The 17,640-nt window shown below is 67.0% G+C and overlaps 10 protein-coding genes across 10 annotated transcripts; 4 read left to right on the top strand and 6 right to left on the bottom strand.

Annotated features, from left to right (window-relative positions):
• Positions 1-73: 73 nt before the first annotated feature.
• MICPUN_59618 (predicted protein) lies at positions 74-940 on the bottom strand (the record flags this gene model as incomplete). Its single annotated transcript, XM_002502973.1, has 1 exon — positions 74-940. The coding sequence occupies one exon, from the start codon at positions 938-940 to the stop codon at positions 74-76; it is 867 nt and encodes a 288-aa protein (XP_002503019.1).
• Positions 941-1,276: 336 nt separating this feature from the next.
• MICPUN_59617 (predicted protein) lies at positions 1,277-1,999 on the top strand (the record flags this gene model as incomplete). Its single annotated transcript, XM_002503324.1, has 1 exon — positions 1,277-1,999. The coding sequence occupies one exon, from the start codon at positions 1,277-1,279 to the stop codon at positions 1,997-1,999; it is 723 nt and encodes a 240-aa protein (XP_002503370.1).
• Positions 2,000-2,149: 150 nt separating this feature from the next.
• On the bottom strand, positions 2,150-4,258 carry MICPUN_59616 (predicted protein; the record flags this gene model as incomplete). Its single annotated transcript, XM_002502972.1, has 3 exons — positions 2,150-3,898; positions 4,014-4,073; positions 4,196-4,258. 3 exons carry the CDS (start codon positions 4,256-4,258, stop codon positions 2,150-2,152), a joined length of 1,872 nt encoding a protein of 623 aa, XP_002503018.1.
• A 364-nt stretch (positions 4,259-4,622) lies between these two features.
• MICPUN_59615 (predicted protein) lies at positions 4,623-7,049 on the top strand (the record flags this gene model as incomplete). Its single annotated transcript, XM_002503323.1, has 1 exon — positions 4,623-7,049. One exon carries the CDS (start codon positions 4,623-4,625, stop codon positions 7,047-7,049), a length of 2,427 nt encoding a protein of 808 aa, XP_002503369.1.
• An 11-nt stretch (positions 7,050-7,060) lies between these two features.
• Positions 7,061-8,487, bottom strand: CHLG (chlorophyll synthetase). Its single transcript, XM_002502971.1, has 2 exons — positions 8,032-8,487; positions 7,061-7,900 (listed from the first exon to the last, which is right to left on the bottom strand). Exons 1-2 carry the CDS (start codon positions 8,477-8,479, stop codon positions 7,161-7,163), a joined length of 1,188 nt encoding a protein of 395 aa, XP_002503017.1. The 5' UTR covers positions 8,480-8,487; the 3' UTR covers positions 7,061-7,160.
• Positions 8,488-8,670: 183 nt separating this feature from the next.
• MICPUN_101189 (predicted protein) lies at positions 8,671-10,554 on the bottom strand (the record flags this gene model as incomplete). Its single annotated transcript, XM_002502970.1, has 1 exon — positions 8,671-10,554. One exon carries the CDS (start codon positions 10,552-10,554, stop codon positions 8,671-8,673), a length of 1,884 nt encoding a protein of 627 aa, XP_002503016.1.
• Positions 10,555-10,688: 134 nt separating this feature from the next.
• Positions 10,689-14,459, top strand: MICPUN_59612 (helicase; the record flags this gene model as incomplete). The annotated part of the gene is made up of 2 exons (XM_002503322.1): positions 10,689-12,962; positions 13,251-14,459. 2 exons carry the CDS (start codon positions 10,689-10,691, stop codon positions 14,457-14,459), a joined length of 3,483 nt encoding a protein of 1,160 aa, XP_002503368.1.
• A 605-nt stretch (positions 14,460-15,064) lies between these two features.
• MICPUN_59611 (predicted protein) lies at positions 15,065-15,889 on the bottom strand (the record flags this gene model as incomplete). Its single annotated transcript, XM_002502969.1, has 1 exon — positions 15,065-15,889. One exon carries the CDS (start codon positions 15,887-15,889, stop codon positions 15,068-15,070), a length of 822 nt encoding a protein of 273 aa, XP_002503015.1. The 3' UTR covers positions 15,065-15,067.
• Positions 15,890-16,016: 127 nt separating this feature from the next.
• MICPUN_101186 (predicted protein) lies at positions 16,017-16,373 on the top strand (the record flags this gene model as incomplete). Its single annotated transcript, XM_002503321.1, has 1 exon — positions 16,017-16,373. One exon carries the CDS (start codon positions 16,017-16,019, stop codon positions 16,371-16,373), a length of 357 nt encoding a protein of 118 aa, XP_002503367.1.
• A 425-nt stretch (positions 16,374-16,798) lies between these two features.
• On the bottom strand, positions 16,799-17,460 carry MICPUN_59609 (predicted protein; the record flags this gene model as incomplete). Its single annotated transcript, XM_002502968.1, has 3 exons — positions 16,799-17,056; positions 17,198-17,302; positions 17,455-17,460. 3 exons carry the CDS (start codon positions 17,458-17,460, stop codon positions 16,799-16,801), a joined length of 369 nt encoding a protein of 122 aa, XP_002503014.1.
• Between the last annotated feature and the right edge of the window lie 180 nt (positions 17,461-17,640).

Raw genomic sequence — 17,640 nt, 5'->3', positions numbered from 1 at the left:
AAATCAGATTTTTTACGCAATTGCAATGCTAAACCGATTTTGCTGCGCTACCGTCTACGTCGCTAGCCAAATTTCACTTCTTGAACAGACTGCCCAGTCCCCCCTTGCCGCCGCCCTTCTTCGAACCCGCCCCCGTCTCCTTGTCCTTCCCGCCGCCCTTGTTCGCCTGGCCGTTTCTCACCTTGCTCGCCTGACCGTCGAGGCCCTTCACCACCCCTCCGACGACCGCCTTGAACGCGGTCTTGGCGGCAAACTTGCCGGCTTCGCCCGCGACTTTGCCAACCACCGGCGCCGCCGCCTTGATGACGCCCATGCCGACGTCGCCCGTCACCTTCGCGCCCTTCTGGAACGTCGGCGATCGCACCACCTTCTCCGCCTCGCTCGCGACGCGCCACGCCACCTCCGCCTGCTTGGGCTTGGTCCGTTCCAGCTGGTCGAGGTTCTTATCGAGCGCTTTGATCGTCCACCGAACGATGCCGTCCCGCTCGTCCCCGGACGCGTCGTCGTTTATCGCCCGCACGGCGCACTCGTCGTCGTCGATGTCGCAGTCGGGAACGTCCCTGGCGAGGTCCTCGGCGGCGGCGAGCATGGCCGCCCTGGAGGAGATCACCGCCGGCGGCACGACGGCGGGCCCGGGCTTGGATTTTCTCGGGGGCACCTGCGCGCGCACGGAAACCTTGGCCGGCGCCCCCCCCGCGGCGGCGGACGAGGCGGCCGCGTCCGCGGCGTCCGCGGCGCCGGAGCCGTCGCCGTCGCGGTCGTCGTAGCTGCTCTTGCGCACGGCGTCGTAGATGGAAACCGCGCGAGGAACGCATCGCCGGTCGAGAGATCGCCCGCCCCGCGCGGGAACCGTCGCCACACGACGGTTGGTAGCCAACCCGCGGACGCGGTCGAACTGCGCGTGGCACGGCACGCGCGCCCGCGTCGAGAGCGCCGTCATGATACCTACCCCTGGAGCCGTTTCCTGGGGTCGCGGCCGCGGGGCGACCGTGCTGCGCGGCTCGCGTCGCTGTGAGGCGCCGCGGGGGCGGCGCGAGAATCACCACTTCGTCTCGATAAGCCTTTGAACGTTCTCGAACCTCAAGATTTGCTCCGCTGGAGCTTCGCTCTGGCTGGCCAATCACAGTCGGCGCAAGCTCGGGGAAATTCTTGAGTCACAGACCGTCACGCAGTGCTGAGACTCGGTGATCACCTTCGAGACGTCGTCTGTTTCGCGCGAAAACGATTCGATTTGACGACGCGTCACGCTCGACACTCACTCACGCCCACGCGAAGTATGCACTCGTTCTCCATCTCCTCCCTCTCCCTTCCCGGCCGCGTCGCCGCGAGGCCCTCGGTCTCCAAGCGCGCCAAGCAAGCGCCGCGAGCCAAGCGCGTCGCCCCCGCGACCTGCCACGGTGGAGGAGGCAACTTCAACAACGGATCCGGATTTGGTGGAGGATCCGGCGGAGGTTCCGGCGGAGGTTCGGGCGGGTCCGGCGGGGACGACTGCGACGACGACTGCCCCATCGACTGGCGGTGGAATCCCCGCGTGAACGCCCTCGCTCTCACCGTCGCGTCGGCCACCCTTTCGCACGCCCCCAACGCGCTCGCGGGGAAGAAGGGCGCCAAGCCGGATCCCAAGGACCTCATCGACAAGCTGGACTTCTCCGAGCTCACCAAGCTCTTCGGGACCGAGTTCGGCATCTCCGGCGTCGTCGGCCTGGGGGTGGGCATCCTCGGCAAGACCGTCGCCAAGTTCTCTGTCATGATCCTCGCCTCCGTCTACGCCTTCCTTCGATGGCTGGAGTTGAACGACATCATCGACGTCAAGTGGAAGAACCTCGAGAGGCTGGTGGGCAAGACGTCCAAGATTGTCCTGGACGTCAACAAAGACGGAAAGATCGACGAGAAGGACCTCTACGCCGCGAAGGCCAAGGCGGTCGGATTCCTATCGTCCGCGGTGCCGTCCGCGGCGGGCCTCGGCGCGGGGATCATGCTCGGCCTCCGCATCGGTTAACCGTCGACGCCAAGTTTTGACAAAACAAACGTTTTACGTCGTTTGCGTCTCGTCGCCAAACGATGCGCCAAACTCGCGCACTCGGGAACGCCCGAACGAAGTCTCGACGTCGGGGTTCACCCGTTGTAGTATCACCTATATATGTTCAGTCTACGCGTTTCCGAGAACCTCGCGCAGCTCGCGCAGCTCGCGCGAGTCACCGTCCTCGTCCTCGTCCTCGTCGCTCGACGACTCGAGCTCGAGCTCCACGTGTCGCCGTCTCATTCGCCGCGGAGGCGACCCCGCCGCTCCCTCCCCTTCGCCGCCCCGCTCCCCCCCGCCGCCGCCGCCGCCGCCGTCCTTCGGCGCACCCGCCGCCTCCCGCGCCTCGTCCTCCAGGTCGACGCTCGCGTGGTACCAATCGTGCGGGAACCGCAGGTCCCGCAGCGGCCCCGTCCCCGGCGACATCCCGTGCGCGTGATCGAAGAGAGCCCGGCACGCGGCCCTCGGCGCCCCCGCCGCCGCGACCGCCGCGACCTCGTCCGCGGCGGAGGGATCGACCAAGACGCCGAGCTCTCGTCGCAGCGCGTCGACGCGATCGTTCCTCCCGCCTCCCGCGCCCGCGCAACCCGCGAACGGGCACCCCGGCTCGCCGTCGCCCCTGGCCGAGTTTTTCCCCAGCCTCTCGCACGTGTGCGGCGGGTAATCCGCCATCTTGCCCTCTAAACCGAACGAGTGTCGCACCGCGTAGGTGTGCTCGCGCTGAAAATCCGCCATCTTGCCGTGCGAAAACTGCGACCGCCACACCGCGAGGGCCTCGTCCACGGACATGTCCGCGCCCTTGAGGAACAGCGTGAGCTGCCAGCGCGAGTGGTGCTTGAGGTGCCGCTCCCGGTGAAGCGTCTGAAGGTGTCGCCTCACGCACGGCGGGTACGGTCTCGCGGCGACGCCCTTGACTCCCCGTCTGAGCACCCGGAGCACGCGTTTAGCGTCCGGGCCGAGCTCAACCGTCCACGGACCGGCGGGCAACCGCCCGTACGGTCCGTCGACCCGCGTGGGCTGGACGTGCAAACCGGCGGGGAGGCTCGACGCGATGACGGGATCGCTTCCCCCGCGGGATCGGCGATCCTTGGATTTCTTCCGTCTCCAACCCCGGCGCCACTGCCCGCGTCCCCCCGTCGCGTCGCCCTCGAAATTGAACGCCGCCCCGTCGGCACCCCAGTCGGCGACCCCGTCGGCACCCCGATCGGCACCCCCACCGCCGATTCGCCCCCGCGCGACGTCCCCCGCCCCCGCGCGTGCCGAAGACGAAGGAACACGACGATCGTCCTCGTCGTCTCGTCCCAAAAAATCGTATTCGTCCCTGGCCGGCCGCCAACGCGCCAGCTCGAGCAGACACGAGCCGACACCCGGGGACCCGAACCCCGCGGATGACCCGACCGCGGCGGTGTGGACGTGCGCGAGACGTCGTCGCGTCGTCTCGAGCTCCTTGACGAGTTTGTCGGCGTACGTCGCGATCAGGACGTCGCGCATTCGATCCTCGGGGACGCTCGCCCAGCCGCGACACAGCCGGACGTCGCGGCGTCTGAGAAGGGGCGCCGCGCGCTCGAACGGGATCCACCTGTGATTCGCCTCGGGCGGGGGCGGGGTTCCGAACAGAGCTCGGGAATGCGAACCGTCGTCGCCGTCGTCGTCATCGTTCGCGTCGTGACGGTCCATCTCCGCCGTCGCGCGCTCGACGTCGGCGAGCGACGTCTCGCCGAGCCTGATCCGGGACGACAGCAGACGCGATTCCTGCTCGGCGAGCCATCGCCTGGACGCTTCGTGGTGGCAGAACGCGAGCCTGACCGCGGCGGTGGACACGCGCTCGCCGCGCTCGTCGCCGCGGAAGAGCCCCGCGGATATCCTGTCCAGGAGATCCTGTGGAAACGGGGACGCGCGCGCGTCGGGGGACGAAGGTCAGCGGACGCACGTTGGCACCCTTTTTTTGAACGCGGGTTTCGACGGGGGCGAAGGGATGAAGGGGAAGCCTCACCTCGTCCCAGGGACGCGACAGCCACGCGGCGTCCAGCTGATGCAACACCTTGAGTCTCTCCTGTGCGCGCGAGACGTTGGGTTGAATGTTTGGTCAGACGCGGCGACGAGAGATGGAGAGACGGAGGGCGAACGACGGCGAGCGGGATGAAAGAAACTGGGCACCCCCGCTCCGCTGCGCACCTTGGCGGCGTCTTCGAGCTCCCCGAGATCGCACCACCCGTCCGCGTCCGCGCCGGAACCCATCGTATCGACTCCACGCGTGACGTTCACGGACTCCACGAGCGCCGATACGTCCCCCGCGGCGCTGGATCTCCTCCCCCCCGCGGCCTCGCTCTGCCGAGATCCGGGCGGCAATACAAGTAACACTTATTACTCGCCTTCGGGTCGATCGATCGGATGTTCTGAGCGGTTGGTCCGGTTTGACACTTGCGGAGCACACGCGTTGACCAGCCGAGGACCGCCGCTGGCGATGGAAAGCTCGGACGACGACGTCCCGACGGGCGCGGGGACGGGATACGGGTTCGCGCGACCCAACCTCGCGACGAGCGGCGAATCTTCCGCCCACGGCGATGACGACGCCGGCAAGGTGAGTGGCACTATTTTTGAAATGTCGTTGTTGCTTCGGCATGCAGGGGTTGGCTCGCTCACGGCCGCGGACTCCCGACTTCCTCCGCAGGTGAAGAGACGGACGATGACGGCCATCGAGCTCGAACGCGCGAACCTCGCGAAGGTCAAGGCGTCCAGCAAGCTCGTCAAGCGATTCGGCTACCACGAACAGGTGGAGCGCGGGCGCAAACCTTCGTCCACCTCTCGGACGACGACGGCACCCGCGAAGAAGGAGAATCGAGGGCGCGACGCGAACGCGCCGGCTCTTCGCGAGGGCGAGTGGGACTCCTGGGACATCGCCGCCCCGGCCGACGGCGGCGGCGCGCGACCTTCCTCCGGTGACGTCCCACCGTGGCGCACCCCCGCGCGTCGACTCGCCGAGTGCGAAGCCGCCGCGACGGAGGCGATGGAAAACGAAAACTGGTCCGCCGCGCTCTCCATCTTGACGCGATGCGTCCCGCTGGCCAAGGCGCACGCGGCAGCCGCCGAGGCCGTCGGCGGTGCGCTCACCCGCGTCGAGGCCACGGCGCTGTCCCGCGCGCACTTTAACATCGCCAGGGTGTACGAGCGAAGCCGCGGCGTTGGACTCTACGCGCACAGCTGTACGGATTCGTTCGCCGACACGATGAGCCGACGAGCTTTTCGCAGGGACAGAGACGCGCAGGCGGCCGAGCGCGACGGCCTCAACGAGGCGGTGGCCCACCTCCGGCTCGCCGTCGCCTCCGCGAGTGTATCGTCGAGGTCGACGGGGGACGACTCGAGCGGTCGCGTCGCGAGGGCGCTGGCGGAGTGCAAACTTCGCGCCAGGGCGGAACTCGGCCCGAAGCTGCTCGCCGTCGGCGACGTGGCGGACGCCGCCGAGGTGGCGCGCAGGGGCCTCGCGTCCTGCGCCGAAAGTCGCGTCGACGGGGACGAAGGAAAAGACGAAGACGAAGACGCGGGCGCGCCTCGGGTGGGGACCCGACGGGACGCCGCGACGTTCCTGTTCCTCGCCGGGGATTGCGAGCGCGCGCTGGGCGAGGCGGCTGCCGACGCCGCGACGCGGGCCAGACGGGCCAAACGAGAGTGCGCGCGCGGACACGATCGCGAGCGACGAGCCGCGATGGACGCGGCGAGACGCGCCGCCATCGCGGAAGCCGAGGACGTCGCCGCGAACGCCAAACGAGTCGCCGCGAGAGCCGCGCTGTACGAGCGCACGTCCCACACGCACACCGAGGGGGAGAAGGCGAGGCGGGAAAAGACGGCGGCGTTGGCGACGGCGATGGCGCACTCGGGGGCGGCGGCGGAGATGATCGCGACGGAGGGGGCGGGCGCGGCACAGCTGGCGGCGGCTTCGAGGCCCGGATATTTGCACAACGACTACGCCGCCGCCGCCGCGTTCGCGGCGCGGGCGGAGGAGGAGCTCGCGGCGCACGAGCGGGCTCGGACAAACGCCAAGGCCGAGGCGAGGAGACGGTTCGTATCCGCCGAGTCGTTTTACGCTCGAGCGGAACGCGCGTTGTTGGGTCGCGACGGTCGCACGCGCGGTGTCGACGAGGGGGGACGCGAACCGTCGTTGCTGGACGCCGACGCTGTCCGCCTCGGCGACGCGCGGCGTGCGCTCCGCCGCGCCGAACGCGATTGGCCGAGGGCGGCGGAGCAGTGCGAGCTGCTGCTGGCGCTGGCGGAGGCAAACGGCGGGGTCTTACCGGGCCGGACGAATGTGACGACTTATCGGGGAAGCGACGGGAGCGACGAGGACGGCGACGCCGTGGCGGCGCTTCAGTCGGAGCTCGCGGAGATTTGCGTCGCCGGGAAGATGTTCGAAAGGGCTCGCGCGTGGGCGCAGGCGGCGGTGGCGACGACGGAGGCTCGCGCCGCATTCGCCCTCTCGAAGCTCGGGGATGAAAAGTCGGGAACGAAACCCCGGCACTCGCGGGCGTCCATCCGCGCGAGACTGAACCTGGCGGCGATCGTCGCCAAGTCCGGGGACGTCCTCGGCGCGGTGGACGCGTTCAGGAAGATCGCGGATGACGTCACGGCGTATCGCGTGTTTCCGGAGGTGTCGTTGGAGAGGGCTGAGTGTTACTCGGCGCTAGGAGGCGCGTGCTTCGCGGCGAGCGATCGCGCCGTCCCGGACGGGGACGAAAAGTCGGCACCCGGGGACGGGGACGGGGACGGGGACGACGGGGACGACGGGGACGAGTACGACGACGCGAGGGAGGAACTTTCGCGAAGGCGTCGGCGCCGCGCTCGGGCCGCGTCGCTCGCGCTGCTCGCCGAGGCCGACTCGAGTTACGAGCTCGCGGCGAAAATCTTTCGCTCGATCGAGGGGAGCGTCGGTTCCGCCGCGTACGAGGAGCTGGTGGTTCGCATGGACCTCGTGGACGACGCGATCGCGGAGGAGAGGCGCAAGGGACGCGAGGACCGCGAGAGGGCGTCGCTGTAGCCGCTCGAGTCGCCGCCTAATATTCGCTGGATATTACATGTGACCTCTCGTCCGCCGTTCCTCCGCCTCGCATTCTCTTCCTCCGTCTCTTTCTCTCCTTCTCCGCTTCCCTTAAGCGCCGATGGCGTTGATGTGGTGACCCCACGCCAGGCCGGTGGTGAGCAGGCCGAACACCAGGAAGGGCTGCGCGCTGGCCTGGTACTTGACGTCGTTCTTGATGGGATCCGGGAGGAAGAACTTGAACTGGAAGAAAATCTGGGGGAAGATGAGCGCCAGGAGCATGTTCGAGTAGCCCACCTCGCCGATGGCTCGCAGGTATCCCGCCACCGCGAGCTGCGTGGCGTCGATGGAGCCCACGCAGATCCACTTCGCCTTCTCCACGCCGAACGCCACGGGCAGGGACATCAGGCCCATCTGCCTGTCACCCTCGATGGACTTGAAGTCGTTGACGATGGCGATGCCCAGGCCCGCGATGGAGTACAGCACCGTCATCACCATGACGTCCAAGGAGAGCTCTCCGAAGACCGCCTGGCCCGCCCACCAGGGCAGCGCGATGTAGGACGCGCCGAGGGCGTAGTTACCCCTCCAACCCTCCTGCTTCAGCTTCAGCGGAGGCGCCGAGTAGATGTACGAGATCCAGCTGCCGAACAAGGTGAGCGCTGTGACGATTGGGAAATCGTGCTCGCACCACTGATCGAGCGTCCACGCGCACGCCCACCCGCCGAAGAGCAGGACGTAGATCTGCACTTGGACGTCGAACTCGGAGATGGCGCCGGAGGGGATCGGACGGTCGGGCTCGTTGATGGCGTCGATCTCGCGGTCCTCCCAGTCGTTGATGGTCTGGGTGTAGCCTGCGTTCGCGTGCGCGGGGTTGGGGGCGGACGGTCAGGTGGGGTTCACGTGGGCAACGGCGCCGTTTGGGGATGTTGGATCGTTCGGATAAGTTTTGGGTAAGGGGGGATCGGGGTAGCCGGGTGCGTACCGGTGAGGAGGGGACCGGACATGAACATGCAGAGCATGGCCTTGCCGACGTTCTCCGGGGTCCAGGTGTAGTGGCCGGACGCGGCGGCGCCGCACATGACGCCCCAGATGAGCGGCACCCAGGTCACGGGCTTGGTGAGCTGCAGGCGGATCTTCCAGATGTCGTCGGTGCGCTCGCCGCCGCGGATGCCGAGGAGCTGCTTGACGCCGGCGCCCTTGTCATCCTTCTCCTCGTCCGCCATTGCGCGGACGGCGAGGTCAGCGGAGCGGGCGCCGCGGCGGGGCGCGACTCCGAGACCGAGCGCGCGCATCGCGGACGGGCGAGGCGCGAGAGCGGCGGAGGAGCCGAGGCCGGAGACGGCGCGGACGGCGCGCGCGCCGCGAACGGTGGCGCGGGGCCTGGCGGCGGACGCCTGGATGGAGACGGGGGTGAACGCCACGGCGGCCATGGTGTCGATGAAACGCGTCGGGTCGCTCGGGAAGGCGCCGATCGAGTGTGCTTTTGTTGCTTTTGGGCGGTGGTTGCAGTTGCGGGGCGGATCTCGAGATCTTGACGATTTGGCACCTTGGCCGCGCGTGATTGGCCACCGCTGGCCCGTCTTCGAACTCGTCACTAAAAAGCTATGCCGAAACGCCTTCGTCAACCCCCCAGCTCCGCCATCATGCGCGCGTACTCGTCGTCCACGGCCTCCTCCGGGATCTCCCCATCCGCGCTCGCGTCCCCGACCGCCGCGGCAGCCCCCGCGGGAACGACGACGGCGCCCTCGCGACCCTTCACCTCGGAACCCCCGCCAGCCACAGCTGTGCCGTATTCGCCGCCAGCCGAGCCGCCGACCCGCCGCGCGGCGACCGAGTTTGTCACCGCCGCCGCCGCGGCGATGCCGGCGCCGTACAACCCGCTCAGCGCGAGCCTCGCGTCGATCGCGAGCGTGGACGGTATGTAAACCTCGGCCGGCGTCGTCGCGACGGGCTTTGAGGAAGTCGCGGCGCCTGGGGCTGGTCCCGCGGGGGGCGGCATCGCCGGCTGCTGCCGCTTGCGGAGGTGCTCGGGCGCGGCGCCGGGCGCCCACCCCGGCCCGCTCGGCGGGTGCGCGTGAACGGGAGTCGCGTGAGCGTTTGGGACGTTCAACGGCAGATGCGGCAGCGCCCACGGGTTCCTCGCCGCCGTCGCGATCGTCGCCGCGTCCACCCCGGGAATCGAAGCGCCCGCCTTCGCCGCGTTATTCGCCGTGACCGATTGTTTCGACTCGTGACCGGGCACGGCACCTTCCCCGAGGTTCCCCGTCAGCTCCGAGAGGAAGTTCTCGTACTCGTCGTCCAGTCCCTTGCCGCCGTCGCCGTCGACGACTTTGCCCTCCGCCGCGAGCTTGGCGGCGACGTCTTTGCGATACATCGCGTCCACCTTGACCTGCATCTCGCCCGAGAGTTTGTAGTCGTTCTTCGCCTCCTCCTCCTGCGCCAGGCGCTGCTTCTCGAGCCTCCCCACGTCGTACACGGTACCGTTGATCTCCGCGAGCTCGCGCAGCTGCTTCTGCTTGTGCGGGTTCTGGTCGGGGTCCAACGGTGTGAGAAGCGGGTGGACCATCCTCGCGGCTGCGTCGACTTTCTCGACTGTATCCGCGCTGATGTGCACGTGCAGCTCGTCGTCGCGTCCATCGTCCACGCCCACCACAAGCGGAGGCCTGAGCGTGCCCTCCTTGTGCATCTCCCTTCCCCTGATGCGTATGTACGCGCCCGTCTCTTTCTCCAGCCGCTTCTGCGTGCTCCCCCGCGGGCCGATGATCAGACCCGTAAAGTTGTACCCCGGGTACTGCTTGTGCGGCACGTACAGGCGGAGCTCGTGCACCAAGGGCCTGTGTCCCGCCGGGGGCTTGAACAGCGGGTCCATCTCCAGCGCCTTGGCCACGCACTCGCGTCGCTCGGTGTCCCACGCGTCGAACACTCGCTGCTCGCGGGTGTTGATCCTCTGGCCCGTGGATCGATCGTACCGCGGGGGCGGACTCGGCGATCGCTCCTTCACGGGGGGCAGCCTCCTCGCGATGGGCACCGGGCTCTCCATCGCGCACGTGAGCGCGTCGATGCGGGACTTGTACGCGAGGAGGCGGCCCTCGCGGCACTCCTCGTCTTCGTCCACGAGCAGCGGGGCCCACCGAGATCCCTCCCGGCGCTTTCGCTTCTTCGCCTCCGCGATGAGGGTCCGCTCGCGGTACGCGGCGAGCGTGAGCTGCGTCCCGTTCGCGGCGGCGTGCGCGCCGCTCACGGGTACCAGCGCGCCATTCACCCTGTGGCTCGTCGACGTCGTCGTCGACGTCGTCGTCGTCGGCCTCGAGGTCTCCGCGTCGCCGGTCGCGTCCGGGAGCATGCGCACAGCCGTGGACGGATCTGGCTCGGGTGCCGCGTTCAGCGGCCTGCTCCAGTCCACCGCCTGGCCTCGCGCGAGCGGCGGGATGACGCCCTGGAGCTCGCTCATCTTCGCCGCCGCCGCCCGCGCCTTGGCGGCGATCACCGCGGCGAGATCCTCCATCGCCCGACGCTCTCAATCCCCTCCTCCTCGCGCCTTGAGAATTGAGGCTCGTCGAAAATCACGTCGAGGAGTTGGGAACAAAACAGCCGAGCCCGTGCCTCGGTCGACACAAGCGAGGCCGCGACGCGGGCACGATGCCGAAGGGCGGTAAGAAGGGCGGCGGGGCCGAGGCCTCGAAGCTCATGAAGCGTCGCTCCGCGTCCTACGAGGAGCTCCAGGCGCTCGATTGGAGCGCCGTGCAGAACTCGACGAAGGTGAAGTACGACCCCAACCGCCTCATCTTCGGCGCCACCGAGGACGGCTTCATGGAGCTCGAGGAGATCGACATGGAGGAGGTGAACGCCATGGTGGGCGTCACCGGCGGCGGCGGCGGCGCATCCAACGCTAAGGACAGCTCCCCGTCCACCCCCGAGGACGACGCGGAGCCCACCAAGAAGCCGAGGAAGAAGGAGAAGGGCGACGCCGGCGCGAAAAAGGCCGCCGAGGAGAAGCAGCAGTCGGCGGCGGCATCGCTGCGGCGTCGCAGCGCGTCCTTCGAGGAGCTCCAGGCGGTGGACTGGAACGCGGTGACCAAGTCCACGCCGGTGAAGTACGACCCCAACCGCCTCATCTTCGGCGCCACCGAGGACGGCTTCATGGAGCTCGAGGAGATCGACATGGAGGAGGTGAACGCCATGGCCATCGGACGGGCGGCGGCGGCGAGCGGCGGCCAGCGGGACGTTCACGCAGGCTCCGGCTCCGACGACGACGACGAAGGCGCCGAAGCGGACGGCGCGCCGATGTCCGCGAAGGAGGCGCGAATCGCAAAGCGCAAGGCGCGTTGGAAGGCCAAGGTGGAAGCCGCCAAGCAGCGCAAGGCTGAGGCGCGCGCGCGCGCCGCCGACGCCCCCGCACCCGACGCCGCGAAGAAAAGCGAGACGGACAAAGCCGACAAATCATCCATCCGCGACGATGCCGACGAGCGATACCTCTCGAACGACGACGACGACGACGACGACTCCGCCTCCGACGACGACGGCGACGATCGAACAAAGCCGGACGCGACGCCCGCGGCGGCACCCACCGCGGAGGCCCGGGGCGACGCCAAGGCGCAGGGTTGGCAGATGGACTACAACAACTATCCGACGTCGGGGATGGGAGCCGTCGTGGACGGCGTCGATCTCGACGCGGGCGCCGACGTCTCCAACTGGCTCCAGTTCGACCTCCACCCGAAGCTCCTCCGCGCGTTACAGGACCTGGGGTTTTCCGACCCGACGCCGATCCAAACCGAGTGCCTCAACCCGGCCATCAAGGGGAGGTGCGACGTCATCGGCGCGGCGGAGACGGGGAGCGGCAAGACTCTCGCGTTTGGGCTGCCGATTCTGCACAGGATCTTGACGCAACGCGACGAGGAAGCTGACGAATCGGCGTCCGAGTCGGAGGATGCCGAACAAAGAGAGCGGGGCGGGGACGGTGGCGGGGGCGGGGGTGCCGAGGGGGGTGCCGAGGGGGGTGCCGAGGGGGGTGCCGATGCCGAAGGGGACGATCCGTTCGCGTTGGTCCTCGACGGGAGCGGCCGCGCGGGTGCCGACGCCGGGATGAAACTCGATCGAAAGCGCCGAGCGCTCCGCGCGCTGATCCTCGCGCCCACGCGCGAGCTCGCCATGCAGGTGTGCGACATGCTCAAAGCTGTGGCGAAGCACACCGACGTCGATGTCGTGCCGGTGGTTGGCGGGATGAGCCTCCAGAAGCAGGAGCGACTGCTCAGGCGTCGGCCGGAGGTTGTCGTCGCCACCCCCGGGCGGCTGTGGGAGCTCATGCACCAGCAGGGCCACGAGCACTTCGTCGACCTCGGCCGTCTCAACTTCCTGGTCCTGGACGAGGCGGATCGCATGGTCGAGCGAGGGCACTTCAGGGAGCTCAGCGACATCATCGAGACGCTTCCGATCCCGCCGAGGATCAAGCGGCCGCCGGGCGCGGCCAAAGCTACGCCGGAGACGCTCAAAGTTTTCAAAAGCCGAGCGGGAAACGCCGACGCGAGCTCGGCGCCGCGCGGGAAGAAAGGAGGGAAAGGGCAAAAGGGAGGCAACGCGGAGATCGTGGACACCGACATCGTGGAGGAGGCGAGCGGCGACGGCGCCGCCGCGGTCAACCTTCGACCGTCGCAGATGCTCGACAGGCAGACGTTCGTCTTCTCCGCGACGCTCACCGTGCCGGACAACGTGAGGCGAAAGCTGAAGAAGAGGCAGGCGCAGGCGTTCGTCTCGGGGGAGGACAAGAAGAAGGCGGCGAGCGGCGCGAGCGCGGGGACGCTCGCGTCGCTCATGGAAGCCGTGCCGTTCTACGGCCGGGTCAAGCTGGTGGACCTGACGGATCAGAGCCAGACGGTGGCCAAGGGCGTCACCGAGAGTTCTCTCGAGTGCACCGAGGTGAGTCCCGTTCTCGCGTCCCGCGTTTCCCTAACCCTTTCTCGACCCGGTGACCGACGCGGCGACCAAGACGGCGGTGATTACGACTGGTCTTCGAAACTGAAACTCTCGTGTTAGAAATCTGCCATTACTCAAACGCTACGAGCCTCATATGAGCCGTCTGGGCCGCGGCGTCGGTCACCGAGACGACATATTTTCACGACCGCCGGCGAAAACAATCGACGAACGAGCCCGATCGATCCGTTCGCTGACCCCCACCCACGCGTTCCTTCCCCCTCATCGTCGCAGGACGAGCGCGACGCGCTCCTGTACCACATCCTGTCGCAGGAGCCCGGCCTGGTCATCGTGTTCGTCAACGCCATCTCCGCGCTGCGGCGACTGCTCGCGATTCTCAAGACGCTTCGACTTCCCGTGGAGGGTCTCCACGGCAACATGCAGCAACGCGCGCGACTCAAGTACCTCGACAGGTTCAAGAAGGGCGCGGGTGGCGGCGGTAAGACGTCCATCCTCGTCGCCACCGACGTCGCCGCGCGCGGGATCGACATCAAGGGCGTCGACCTCGTGGTTCACTACCAGGTGCCCATGTCCGCGGATACCTACGTGCACCGATCGGGGCGAACGGGTCGAGCCAACGCGGAGGGCGCGTCCGTGATGCTCGTCACCCCGGCGGAGCGTCAGCGGTACCGGACGCTGCTCAGGAACCTCAACCGCGAGGCGCCGCTGCCGTCGTTTCCCACGGTGGAGAGCGCGGTGGCTGAGGCGAAGCGTCGCGTCGCCGTGGCGCGTAAGCTCGACAAGCTGGTGCACGCCAAGCAGAAGGACCGCGCCGAGGCTGAGTGGCGAAGGAGCAACGCGCAGGCGCTGGGAATCGAGCTCGACTCGGACGAGGAGGGCGACGCCGCCACCGTGCGCGTCATCGAGAACGCCAAGAAGAGCGCCAAGGAGAAGCGCAAGGCAAAGGCGGCGAGGGCATTCGCCAAAGCCGCGGCGAAGAAAGCGAAGAAAAGCGAAGAAAGCGAAGAAAACGCCGATGACTCGGACTCGGACTCGTCTGGCTCGGACGAATCCTCCGACGACGACATCATGGACGATCTCGTCGCCGAGGGTTTTGACCAGGACGATCAGGTCTCGCACGCCAGGCTCGGCGCGTACGAGCGCACCGAGGCTGAGGAGTCGCGTCTGAGGGCCGAGCTCGACGCGATGTTGGCCACGCCGCTCGGGGTGAAGGCGGCTGGTCGGCTCGGCGCGGCGAGCGTGAGGTACCCGAGCCGCGGGGAGGGGGGTGCGAAGCTGGCGCGGGACGTCGCGATGCGCGAGGCGGCGGCGGCGGGCGGCGGGGACGCGAGCAGCGACGGCGCTCCGGGTTCTGGCGGGAAGGTGGCGGCTGTGCGGATGCTCAAAGCGGGACGCGAGGAGATGGGCGCGATGGGAGCAGCGCCGGGGGGCGCCAGGGGGAAGAAGCGTCGCAGGGGCGGGCTCGCGGGCGCGCGCGGGTGATTCGAGCTTCGTCACGATTGTTTTTGATCGATTCATCTACGTATTAAGGTGGTTCTAATGGTATCGCGGGCTCGCCTCGCCGTTGTGTTTTGCTCTTGTTCGTTCGAATCTCCGGGCAAGCGCTTTGCCACATGAAACGACAAGGAATACAAGGAATACCGCCCACACGTGTGTTTCGGCGAAACTCGGGAAAACCGATTCCCACCGGATGGTGCACACGTGTCGCATGTCTCAAGCGCTTGCGCGGAGATGTGAAACGCTGTTTCCGACTTTGAGCAAGGGCAAAACTTCGGCGGGGCGAGTCGCGGGCTCCTCCCGAGGGCGCGGCGGACTCGACTGAGATTCGGTTCGACGTTCACGGCGTGGCCCGTGGTTCCACGGGTCGGCGTGCTTTTCTAGCATCGTCAACACGCCGTGAACGAGTGAACCTGAGGCTTTACATCTTCGGCACAATCTCAGGCGAGGCGCCGCCGCGGCGCCAGGAGGTGCGGGGGTCGTTTTCATGCGGGTCGCGTCGTTTCGCGGGTGTTTGTTTGGCGCCGGTGATGATAGACTATGATGGAGGCTGTGGTGGTACATGGCGAAGAGTCGTCTTGGGGTCGCCCTCATCACACGAGGGGAAAGTACATCGCGTTGGAGCTCTGCCCCGTGGCGTCGTAGAGGGTCAGCTGAAGCACGGAGACGTCCTTGCAGGGCACCGAATGCCTCGCGCACCACGATCTGAGCCATCCCGGACAATCGAAGACGTGGTGCATCGCGCTCGCCGACGAGCACGTGGGGAAGGTGACGCCCACGAGATGCGTCATGAGCTCCACCGCGAGGCGCGATCTCTCTCCCACAGCCGCCGCGACGGTCGATACGATCCGCCGCGGGTCGTTCCGCGTCCAGCTGTGGCTCGTCTTCACCCACAGATCCCTCATCCCGCACCGATTGAGCCGCACGAGCATGTTGAGCTCGAGCAGCATGAGCTCCTTGCGCTCGTTCATGGGGTAAGGGAGCGACTGAAGCATCGCGACGAGCTCCGTCTCACCGGACGTGACCGCCGCCTGTCGCGCCGCATCGCGGTTCGCGATATCCCGCTCGGAGGAACAGGCGGCGAGGTATCCCTTTCTCGATTTCTTGGAAGAATCAGAAACCGAGACGACCGCGGAGATCTGGTCGCCCGGGTACCGCGGGAGGATCTCGATGTTCACGGGAAAGTCCGCGAGCGGATACTCGTCCTGCCTTCTCTTGATACCCATGCCGCGCGAGAGGTGACCCGCCTCCGAGCACGCCTCGTGCGCGACGGCGAAGTGGCGAATCCCCGCCGAGCGACGGTTGGTTGACCCTCGCCTCAAAACCTGCAACGATTCTCTGGTTGAAGAAGTTCTCCCGCCTTTTTCTCTGGGTTGCGAACCAAGCGAGCCTCTCGACTCGAGCGCATTCCGCATCGCCGCCACAGCCGAAAATCGAATCGCGGCTGCCAGCAGGCTGTAAAAATAAGTTTCATCAGTTTCCCGCCGTGGAGGCTCTCGGCAGAGAGCGAGCCGCGGTCGGCACACGGTCGCAGCCGCCGTCATGGCGGGCAGAGGGGAGGCGTGCTACTTCCCCAGGGACCTCACGAAGGGTTCCTACGGCGGAGACGTGCACTGCTTCCAGCAGTACCTGTCTCACAAGGGCTACCTGCTGGACGAGCCCACGGGGTACTTTGGCGAGAGGACGGCGACGGCGACGAGGCGGTGGCAGAGGGACAACGGCATTGGCGGCGACGACGCCGGGGACTTCGGGGAGTGGTCGCGGGAAAGGTACGCCGCGACGCACGGCCTCCCGCTGCCCAGCGAGGGGAGGATCTTCAAGGATGCCAAGTCGGATGAGGTGAGAGAAGCACGGAAAAAGATTTTTCAGATCGATCGCCGCGACAACCGCGTCCAATAGCGGTTGGACCCCGTCGCCCACTCCACTCGCGCGACACACGAGACGCTAACAAAAGTCCCAATCTCCCTCCTCCCGTTCGGCCCAATGACGCAGAAAAACACGTGCGTCGACGTGTGCGCCGAGTTCACCGGAGTTCAGGACTGCCAGACCCGGTGCGTTCGCGACCCGGGAGATAAGAAGCACGCGTGTCTCGAGGCGTGCCAGACCGCGTTCAGCACCGCGTGCGACAGGGCGTTCCCGGCGAGCGGGGAGGGCGGGTCCACGAACTTTAAGATCTGCCTGAGCTACCTGCAGACGAGCTGCGAGGACACGTGCAAGAAGTTCCGCGCTTGACGAGCGAGTACTTGTAGTCGACCGGTCGCCGTCGACGTTGAAAAAACTAAGAGTAGCCTACACTATGGATCCATCGTCGCTCGCTCGCTCGCTCACTCCTCGAGGTTGATGTTGTTGCCGAACTTCTTGTACAGCTTCTCCTTCAGCTCGGCCATGGCGGAGGTGATGTCCTTCTTCTCCTTCTCCAGCGCGCTCACCTCGGCGCCCACCTCGGCGATTTGCGCCTGCAGCATCGTCTCCGCGTCGTCGTTGTCCACGGTGACGAAGGTCTCGCCCACGCTGAAACGCACGGTGTCCTCGTCGGCGATGATCAGCTCGTTGCTCGCCTCGTCCAGGTCCTCCACCATCTTCTGTTGCTCGCGAAGGGATCGGGGGTGCATGGAAAAGGTTCAGCAAGGGGAGCAGATTTGGCAAAAGTCAATCTTTTACAGGCGGGATCAAACTTTTCTGGTGGGGTCCCCAACAGTTGGCCACTGGGTACCCTAACGCACCGACTTGGCCTTGAGCTCGGCGTTGACCTCGTGCAGGCGGGTGTTGAGGCGCCCGAAGGCGCAGATGTTCTGCTGATCATCCCAGCTCACCTCGTCGGCGTTACCCTGTGTTTACGGAGGGAACGAACGGGCGGATCTGTTTAGCGTGGAGTGTTTGAAACGGTGGGCTTCAAAGGCGGGTTGGTTGGACCCCAATCTAGGGAGTCGATGGGAGTCCGGAATAGGCTTGGTAACTCTCGCGGGGACGTGATACTCACAGCCATGACGTCTCTCTCTCCGTCGTGTCGACACTCGGCGCAGATCGGCGCGGGGTTTCTTTGTGTGGTCTCTACGGGATTCCTTTCTTTGTGAAGATTCGAGTAAACTTGGTGTGAGCACAGTTTCGATCGAGTGTGAATTTGATCGGGGCTTGATCGATGATGCGATCACAGGCGCTATCAACT

The sequence above is a fragment of the Micromonas commoda genome, chromosome 6, assembly GCF_000090985.2.
Source record: "Micromonas commoda chromosome 6, complete sequence".
NCBI classification, from domain to species: Eukaryota; Viridiplantae; Chlorophyta; class Mamiellophyceae; order Mamiellales; family Mamiellaceae; genus Micromonas; species Micromonas commoda.
This window is presented reverse-complemented; position numbering and strand designations above follow the sequence as displayed.

Excerpts from the sequence above, each read along its gene's own strand:
- CHLG (XM_002502971.1), bottom strand. The coding sequence starts at position 8,479 with ATGGCCGCCGTGGCGTTCACCCCCGTCTCCATCCAGGCGTCCGCCGCC. Across the intron at positions 7,901-8,031 it reads GTCCGGTCCCCTCCTCACCG|GCTACACCCAGACCATCAAC; the intron begins GTACGCACCCGG and ends ACGCGAACGCAG.